This window comes from Doryrhamphus excisus, linkage group LG9 (genome assembly GCF_037039965.1).
Source record: "Doryrhamphus excisus strain RoL-2023G ecotype Guam linkage group LG9, RoL_Dexc_Guam_v1.1, whole genome shotgun sequence".
Taxonomy (NCBI): Eukaryota; Metazoa; Chordata; class Actinopteri; order Syngnathiformes; family Syngnathidae; genus Doryrhamphus; species Doryrhamphus excisus.
Genome location: NC_136365.1, coordinates 15,376,202 through 15,385,873, shown reverse-complemented (window position 1 = coordinate 15,385,873; position 9,672 = coordinate 15,376,202). Strand labels below are relative to the sequence as shown.

Below are 9,672 nucleotides of genomic sequence, written 5' to 3'. Positions count from 1 at the left end.
GCAATGTAAAACAGTTACAGTATTGCAATGCCTACAAGCAGAAGACTCAAACGTGTCTGAGTTTGTAGCTTTAAACACAAAGAGGCACACTAAGATTAAGAGTAAATTCGACCAATATAACAATGACTGGGGGGCAAAATCTTCTAAGGTTAGTCATTACAATACAAAAGGGTGTCATCCTTCAGATAACTGATGTGCTTCCCATCTTTTAATACTGTGAAAGTAAGAAAGGTTACAATTTCATGCAGTTACAACACAACGTTTTTCCACCATGGACGGACCAACAGGGGAAAAAAGGATTTGAAAGGTTTCACAGTTTTGTTTCTTTGCCACACTGCTAGATTTGGGACCAAATGTGCATGCAAGGTGGGTCAAAATGGCACACAATTGAAAAGTGACAGCTTTCAGACACCTGTAGCTTGTGCTGAGTCGTACAAAAGAAAAGAGGGGTGATTTACCGTTGATTCTTGTGGCCTCTCTGCACGTCAATACAAGGACCGAACGGCACAGAATCATTGACTTTGAAATACATAAAGTGCTTCTGTCAAAATAAATAACAGTACAAAATGGTTCTTAAAAGGAGGTATCAAAACAATGCACTTGAGATATGGAAAACACTGGCACTAGGGAGACATCAGAGGGGAGGTCCTGTGGTAAGGAGAAATGGGCTGGGTTTCCCAGTTTGTGTTAGGAATTAGTTAAGAGATAAGTAGTGGAAAGTAGGAAAGGGGTCAGGGTGGGGGGGTGGGGGAGATAGCTCGGCTGCAATTCAGCCCAAGATGAGGCTGGACTTTCCACCGGGTGGATTCCTGCGTCCGGAGGGCAGGCCTCCGGCAGGATCCTCGGCTGGAGGAGCATCTTCTTGACGTTTTGCAGGTGCGTCAGTCTCAGCATCTTCATTTCCTGAATACACATGGCACCACCCCGAATATCAGCCCCATTTGAAAACAACAGTCACTGAAGTCGGACATTTTCATAAAAGTATAAGTGAGCATCTATAGAATTAACAATTCAAGTGTCTTTTTTGTGTGTGATGCCACCATTGACAAGTACCAGTGATTGCAAAAAGGTGATGTTGACCATAGAACAGGAAATGGAACAACACGACAAATACATATTCTTGTTTGATAAAATATTACCAACCCTTGGAAGTTGGGTGTATACTATTTTAGTATATTCTATTTAAAGTTGCTTCCTAGTGACAACAGTCTTTAACATTCATCACTACTAGATGGAGATGCATACGTCAAGAAAACCAGTCTTTAACTGGATGAAGTAAGATGCAAATTGCTCACCGTCGTTGCATACAGCCGTGTCTCCGTCCTAGAAGGAGAAGGACCAAACGTCAAGGTTCTATCACCGTGGCACAGAATGGAAATGACTTACTTGAATCAGAAAAATCATGGTCATTATGCCAATTTTTATCTGTCTCATCAATTGTTTGATGTATTTCAAACATCACATATTCACAATTCACTGTTGAACATGTTTTTAAAATTTTTTGTTAGTGGTCGGTTCTTTAAAAAATACAATAAAAAAAAAAAAAAAACATTCTCCAGACCAACCTAAACCATTAACTGACAACAACAACACTATTATTCACTTTACACATTGTTGTCATCAACTGCAGCTAACAAAGTGACTTAAAAGTAATGTTTTGAATGTACTTTCTCAACGTAAACAACTTGTAAACACTTGTGTTATGCAAGCTAAAAGCCTGAAGAGTTGCTCGTGTTCTAAACGAGTCTGCAGGTCTCTGCGTTAGAAGTTTCACTTCCATGTCCCTGTGTATCCCATGATCTTACCATGGAGGCGGCGTCTGCAGAGGGGTTCATGCCTTGGTTGGCCCCTCTCCTAAGAGGGGCTGAAGACTCACCGCACAGGACACCCGTGGGCTTCCCACCTGGAAAAAGAGGAGGACATGGCACACATTATGACACACTTTTACGAGGAAAACTACTCATTATCTGCAGTTTCCGTTGCTGCATTCCAATGTCATACGCAATGTCTGTCTCCTTGATCAAGTCACAGTATATGCAATCATATCAAAGGATATGATACAGAGTGCTCTTTCCGTCGTGCTAAAGGAAAAAAAGAACATGCAACATCCAGTTACAAGATGAAAGAACATGTTAGTCAGTGCAAAAGGAGACTTTTGCTTGTCATAATACATGACAAGAATCACTTGGTACAGTGATCTGACAAATTGTTCCTCAACATACTTCAAAGATATTTTTAGATATAATATCCTTTGAAAAAACTACTAAATGGCAAGTCAATGGTAGCTACAAGTCACTGTAAACCAAATGGTTCTAAAAAAAACCTCACTGATACTTGTGTAAATAAGATGTGACGTGATTTCTCATTCAGAAAAAAAACAGTTGATAAATTGATTAATTAATCAATCACAAAATAAATGAAAATGAAGCCAATCATTTTGCCAGCCTCAATACACTGCCATGTGCATGCATGTTTGTTTTCCTCGTCTCCCACCTCCAAACAAGCAAGGAGAGAGTTCACTCTGTGCACTGGTTTCAGCATCTTGGCACGTTTGTTCCGTAGAACAACGGCATGAACAGAGTGAGCCCTTTTGGCAATCCTACAGTCTCATTTTCTTGGTGGGTGGAAGCGGGGGTGGTAACATACACACTGCGTACACAAGAGTGTAATGTAGTAGAAATTTATTGAGTACATTCCAATATCTTGTCATATATTTTGGTATTTTTTCATTGCTCTGAGTAAAGTTAAACTAAAATCTAATCTCATATACCCAAGCTCATGTATTGTCTCATGTCTCAAGACATCCTTATAAACAGGGAACCCTACTTCGCAAAAATTTACTTATCGTGATCACGTCTGGCACCAATTAACAGCAGTAAATGAGGGACTACTGTACATGCCATACATCAACTTACTCTAAAACTCATCCAAGTTTCATTTCTATAATAGTTGAGGTGCTGATACTGCACGTTTTTACACTTACAACACTGGTAAGTACATATTACAGGTAAGTACACTTATTATAAGATAAGTTTGACCCTCTGTGACTGTAGACAATACCTGGTGGGTTGTTCCTTCTGTTAGCGTAGGGGTCTTCTGGCTCTGCAAAAACACTGGAGGCCATTTTGTTTTTTCGGGTGGGGGGTTTCTCCTCATCAGTGCCAAAGGAGATGTTGGAGGCACCACCCGGAGGCCGCAGAACCCTGCAAAAGAGGATATTTTGGGTGAAATTAATGGCTATGAATGGTTCAATTTATGTTATCTATAGGTTACATAAGTATGATAATGTGATAACAGTATGTGTCTGCGTCACAATATGACAGCGAAGTAATGTCAGTAAGTAGTGTAAGCTGCTGGTGTATTGTTCAGATTTGTTATTGGTCATCTTCTGTAAACCCCATCCCTTTACGTGTGAACGCACTCATGACAAGAGTAGAAAATCCTGACTTGACTAGTCAAGTTGGTATCCCATTTCGGCGTACCACTTATCCCACATCTGTGGGATACAGATGCCACATGTGTGGGAGAAACTCGCATCCAACAATGGAATCAACATCGACAGTCCTGGAACTTTTCTGACATCTTGTATAATGTATTAATGCACAACCCTGTTTTAGGAGGCATGTGTACTTCTTCTAGTGGTAGACTCACCCAGCAACTAATTGTGAACAGTCTCTCTTATTATCTGCCAATAGATTACATTGTGATTGACTCTCAATCAATCACATTAATAGAGGTAGATAGCTACCCACGCCGATCCTATATAATGAGATTAATATACTGCAGTATATTGTGCATGATGAAGCACTTGGACGTACAAACTGGGCTGAAAATGTTCCTAAACGTGCTCCTGCTTGCCTTGTGATGACTTTAGTCGTGATTTCACGGTATAGTTTTAGAGTTACATGCACTTATATAATCATTATGCCATCATTGTCACTCTATTGTCACAAAATGCCCCAAATTCATGTGAACAGTGGCTACATGTTAGGTGTAAATGTCACTGAATTGTTTTGATCTCATGTGTATTTCAGCATTCAAACAGCACATTGACCTCTTTGTTGCACTTTCAGTGATGGGGAAACCCATGAGTGGCCCCACCCTACCGAAACACATTTCACACGGCTAACCGAACGCTGACGGTCATTTTATTTCCTAGATTGAAAATAATACGAACACTACAGAAAAAAACAGATGTATGCTTTACGTGGTTGCAATTAAAACACGGTGTGTTTTGTCTGTGGCTAGCTAACTGCAAGGTGTACAAAGGGAGGGACATGTGCTACCATGCTAGCTAGTTTAATTAAAAATTGGCTAACTTTAACTGGTCATCCATTTACCTAAGTAACACCTCAATATTCTTAATGCCTCAATCATTTCCAAGTTGCTACTTATAGACAGAGGGGTAAGGACAAGCATTTAACGATAAAATTGAAAAGGATGCTAGGCTTGTTGGGTAACTGCACAATGGTGGCTAACATGGTGATGGAGAGAGGCGACGCATTTTACCTGGAGCTGTTTTTAGCACCGGGTTCCATTCCTTGAAACGTTGTCGTAGTCGTCATTTTCACACTACAAGCTAGAAAGCTGGACGGAATATACGGGAATTAATCTTTAGATTTTTGTGAATTTCACCGCCTCATCTCCTGTCAATGCAAACCCGTGCTTCAATCAACCTGCCTCCAACCTCGTGAATCGATGAAGTTAGCACAGGGAAGGAGAATGTTACTTCCGGCATGGCTTTCAAAAATAAAACTGTATTCCGTTTCGTTATCGGTGATTGTATTTTTACTTATTCGACACGGGCTGCGAAACAGACCTATAAAATCCAGGGCGACAATTTTACGGCCCTACGTCGTTAGAAGTTAGAATGAAAAACAAGACGTTTACAAAACAAACCTTTGCTTTATATTCGAAAATAGACAAAAGTGCCCTCATTATCGTTGAGATAATCGAAGTAGACATTTTTAGAACCTTGACTATACAAAACAACCATGTACATTGATTAAACAATTCTTTATGTTTACACTTTAGTGCATCAGTACTATTTTCATGCTGGCATATAAATGTGTCATATTTATTAAATAAATAAATAGGCACACATTTAAAAAAAAAACTCAATTTATTCCAATAATACATTTCCATACAAGAGAGGGTTTAAAATGCAGGGCCACTTAGTCCATACCAAGAACGCTACCTGACACGCTCAATGACAAAGTATAAAAACTAAAAAGGAACAGTATTTATTTGCTACAACTGTCTAGAGAGCCAACAAGTTAACAGGAAAACCATGTACAGCTGTGCAGCTGCTGCAACTACACGTTCCACTGGCTGGTAGCGTGCGTGTGTGTGTGTGGACTGGACTGAATGAAAACTTTGAAGGACATGGAGGGGAGGTAGAGTTGTAGAGAAGAAACATTCATTAAAGAGCACATCCTCCGGTTTGCTGCTGGAACACATCAATTGTATCTTCATCCTCCATTTCGAGCTGCGAACACAGTCAATGTCAGACATGACCTTCAGAAATCCCATCTTTACATTGCTAAGCGTTTGACACTGCAGATGTAGTGGTGCTTACTGTGTGTGTGTATATATACATATATATATATATATATATATATATATACATACATACATACATACATACCCTACCATGACATTTCAGATCATTTTGACCCGCTCGTGTAGCTACAAAAGATTAAACCACTTAATGTGATGCAGTACAGGTGTATCAAACATTAAGGTATATAATAAGATGTATTGACAGTGAAGTGGATTAAAAATAAAATTTTTATCCAACTGACTTTTAAAAGTTAATATATGGAAGGGCATGTTTATGCCCATGATATATAAAAGTCATAAAAGATTCTGCTCATTACATAAAATCGTATCAGTGTTTCTGGCGGTAATAAGAGGACAGGTTTCAAACTTGGCAAATTAATCATATTTAGCATGAAATCAGACCTCTCCACATACTATTTCTCAAATCATTCTTAAAATGCACTGGGAACTAAAACAAGGAACAGAATAAAGTTCATTTGCAGCCTTTAACATTTGTTTTTAATCTTTTTGCAAATGTGTCATTACCAATTGTGCTAATTTAATGGTTACATCCAAGTCACCAATGCTGGCACAAATAGCTAGCAGTCCTATGGGAAATGCTGATACAGAGCCCATGGTACCTGATAGCACAGCTACATACAGTCGATCTACCCATCCGCTACACCAGAAAAGTAGTTCCTCTATGTTCGTTCGGACAATAACAGTGTCACGATAGCTTGGTTAATGTACAGGTCATTCATAGGTGAAATAAGTGAATCTCAGTTATGTGCATTCTTAGTGTAAAACTCCCAGGCGGCTATCTAAAGCACACAAAAACGGGAAAGGTGTGATCTAAAACACACAGAAACGGGAAAGAGGTGTGATCTAAAAACACAAACGAGAAAGAGGCATGTTGCTGTCTCATGTAGTGATTGTGGCTGATGGGGGGGGGGGGTGCAAAAAAAAAAAAAAAAAAAAAACAAAACTGCGCAGTTCTCTGTTAAGTTAGGTCAATGGCCATTCCACTGAATGAGGCCACCAGGCCATCCATTTCCTACACTGCTTGTCCTCACTAGAGTCGTGGCTATGCTGGAGCCTATCCCAGCTGTCTTTGGGTGAGAGGCGGGGTACACTGACCGATTCCCGCTAAAATATTTAATTCAAGGCATAGGTTAAAAATCAGGACACTGCAGTACCTGCGAGGGTGTGTCATGTTCATTGATGGGCTGACCGTCAAATCGAAACCGTATCTGTCTCATTGATAATCCCTGTGGGAAAGACAGAAAATCGTCAAACATGCCATTACTGACTAAAAATACAATGGAAATGTTCAATATTTGTTGTCAGTTGCTTTAAAATTGAAAGCCATTTTAATATTACACCTTTCAATTCATGAAACTCCCAACGCCAGTATATCAAAAAAGGACAATATTTAATTTTACAACAAAAAGGCCATATTTTGCTGCAGAGGCACTGTCTGCAGTTGGGAAATGCCTCCACTTAGTGAACAGTATTTTGTGACAGATGCCATTACACTTTGGAGGGCCTTACCTGTCGTTCACAATAAGCTTTCATCAGCTTGTTGAGCGACGTGTGCCTTTTAATCTTGAACTGCACCACTGAGCCATCCTGGCCTGCAACCTTCAGGTTTATGTGCTCGTTCTCCGTCTTCACTCCCTCCTGACACAGGCAAACACACAAGTGTGGCGTGGTTATTATTCATCTTTAATGCATCTTTTCTGACAGTGTGTTGCTAACATGAAGGCTCTTATTTTGCTAGTGGTCATTTTTAAAACAAAACATGGATATATACTTTAAAAAAAATTGGGGGAAAAAAACACTAAGATGTATTCAATACAAACGGAAATCTAACAAAACAATTGCAATTATGCCCACTACAGGCTGTGAGCAACATCAGCAGGTTGGTGTAAAATGCAATCAGAATTAATATAGAATTATTACATTACTCTGTGAAAATAAATTATGCATTTAAAGGACAGAACAGTTGTACAGTGGTTTCCACATTTGCTTCACTGTCAAGATATCCAAGTCCCAATCTCCCGGTATGTCTGCTTCCTTCCACATCCCAAAAACATGGGTCAGCGAGAGCGAGATTTTAACATTAATTCCGACAAATTCCGCATTACCTACCTAAGAGCTGCTGCCAGTGACTACTTTAGGGCACAAGAGGATCCAGCACCTTTCTGAGGAGTTCCGAAAATATCACAACAGCTAAAGGCAACAGAGGAGGTACGGAATAATGCTGAGGATGTAATGAGCAAGATAACACTGATTTATTATACTAACTATACCCTACTAGCCTTCTAATTCATCACTGCTCAATAACTCATCAACTCATTTTAAGACGTATCCATTAAAAAATGAAATTGGGGGCAACAACTCTTTAATCTTTGAAACACGTCTTGTTGTATCTCATTGTGACCACTAGATGTAAGTGTTGACGTGTTTTGTGGCGACTTTTTTTCCCCCCTTTTACATTTTTTCGTTATAAATTAACACGTATAAAGCCAGGACATGAACTGGTGAGGAACCAGGTTATGAGTTTAGCTTAAGTTACCATGGAGATACAGCTGCTTAAAAAGACAGCTACACTCAACAGTCAAATCTGGCTTTCCATTCAACACAGCTCGCTAATCGATTAAATTAGCTTCGATGAAGACCCCCTGGGAGTGTGAATGGTTGTTTGTATGCATGTGCCTCGTGATTGAGTGGACACCAGGGTGAAAACCACCCCTCACATAGAGTCTGCTGGGATAGGCCTAGCTCGCCAGTGAACGACACGCGGTAGAGAAAGTATAGAACATCGATTTAATTAATTTAAAAGACGTCAATCGTTACCAAGTACATCGCTCCACACCAGCTGCATAGCTATCAAAAACAGTATATTTTAATGGACCAACAATACAAATTAAAGTTGGCGGTACTTGTGATCCCCCATTGGATTCGCTGTTAATGGCCGACATTCAAAACATATTTCGGCCCGTTGTTGAATCATGTGTTGTTACAATGCATCCAAGTCTCGAGCGAGTACATAAATAAACTACTGCGGTATTCATGTCAGAATTACAACTGTGTTATTGATTCAATTGTAATTAATCAAAAATCATGTCCAATTACAAGCATATTAGCCACGTTAGCATACAACGCTAATTTTACGGCTAGCATGTTAGCGCCGGGTCGTACCTCTAAGCTCTTGATTTTTGAGACTCCAATTGACTCGAGCACGAATATACTGTTTCGCATTTTCTCCCCAGCGAGACACGTTTACACAGCTGACGCAACCTATGGAAAAACTAACGTAAAGACCTTACCTTAGGCTTCTCGTCTGCCATCGTTGCTACGTCGTCTGTCTCTGCACCCTTTCTGCTGGGGACTAGGCCGCGAACGCCGTTTATGGAGCGTTACCGCCACCTAGTGTGCTGGAGACGGAGCGATTTATATGCACCCGGCAAGAAGACGAATAAAACGATACATTTAACATTGAGCCTTTCTCTCACTCATCAAATTATGCAATTGTATGTATGAATAATATATTACATACTTTTAAAAAATACCCACTGATCAAATTTACAACTTTACAACTATAGTTGTTTGGTGTTTTTGGCATAGCTATATTATAGCTATATCCGTAAACATGGGTGTCAACAATTATGTGGTGCCCAAATCTATTTCTTTTTGAAAGAAAAAATATACTACATTCAGCTCTTTTAAACTTTACTACTGTCAGACCAGGCAACGAGATATCTCAAGCATTTTTAAAATTACTAAAATACTTGCTTGACACCTTGATAATGATCTCACTACACTCCTCTTAAAAGCACGTTGTCCTTCGATTTGTTCATACAAATATAATAATCAGATGTATGGGCAACTGTGTAACAATGTCATGTATATTCATATTTATATTCATAAATATTGACATTTACAAGAAGCCCTCTGGGGGGAAGCCATAACTGCGATGTGGCCGTCAATGAAAAGTTTGACATCCCGGCTGTAAACAGTGCTTAAAATTGAGCTACAGACCAGAAAATGGCATTCTTTATTTGTCATAGACTGAAAAAAAACATTGTTTGAGCAATCTTAGACAGATAACATAAATGCCAGAATAAA

At 39.5% G+C, this 9,672-nt stretch overlaps 2 protein-coding genes across 2 annotated transcripts; both read right to left on the bottom strand.

The window, feature by feature from the left end:
* Positions 1-206: 206 nt before the first annotated feature.
* On the bottom strand, positions 207-4,903 carry jpt1a (Jupiter microtubule associated homolog 1a). The gene is made up of 5 exons (XM_058091582.2): positions 4,510-4,903; positions 3,061-3,203; positions 1,806-1,903; positions 1,296-1,323; positions 207-903 (listed from the first exon to the last, which is right to left on the bottom strand). The coding sequence occupies exons 1-5, from the start codon at positions 4,563-4,565 to the stop codon at positions 770-772; spliced, it is 459 nt and encodes a 152-aa protein (XP_057947565.2). The 5' UTR covers positions 4,566-4,903; the 3' UTR covers positions 207-769.
* Positions 4,904-5,103: 200 nt separating this feature from the next.
* Positions 5,104-9,026, bottom strand: sumo2a (small ubiquitin like modifier 2a). Its single transcript, XM_058091583.2, has 4 exons — positions 8,874-9,026; positions 7,093-7,221; positions 6,738-6,809; positions 5,104-5,488 (listed from the first exon to the last, which is right to left on the bottom strand). Exons 1-4 carry the CDS (start codon positions 8,892-8,894, stop codon positions 5,423-5,425), a joined length of 288 nt encoding a protein of 95 aa, XP_057947566.2. The 5' UTR covers positions 8,895-9,026; the 3' UTR covers positions 5,104-5,422.
* Between the last annotated feature and the right edge of the window lie 646 nt (positions 9,027-9,672).

Excerpts from the sequence above, each read along its gene's own strand:
- jpt1a (XM_058091582.2), bottom strand. The coding sequence starts at position 4,565 with ATGACGACTACGACAACGTTTCAAGGAATGGAACCCGGTGCTAAAAAC. Across the intron at positions 3,204-4,509 it reads GGTGCTAAAAACAGCTCCAG|GGTTCTGCGGCCTCCGGGTG; the intron begins GTAAAATGCGTC and ends CCTCTTTTGCAG. Across the intron at positions 1,904-3,060 it reads CAGAAGGAACAACCCACCAG|GTGGGAAGCCCACGGGTGTC; the intron begins GTATTGTCTACA and ends CTCTTTTTCCAG.
- sumo2a (XM_058091583.2), bottom strand. The coding sequence starts at position 8,894 with ATGGCAGACGAGAAGCCTAAG. Across the intron at positions 7,222-8,873 it reads TGGCAGACGAGAAGCCTAAG|GAGGGAGTGAAGACGGAGAA; the intron begins GTAAGGTCTTTA and ends TGCCTGTGTCAG. Across the intron at positions 6,810-7,092 it reads AAGCTTATTGTGAACGACAG|GGATTATCAATGAGACAGAT; the intron begins GTAAGGCCCTCC and ends TCTTTCCCACAG.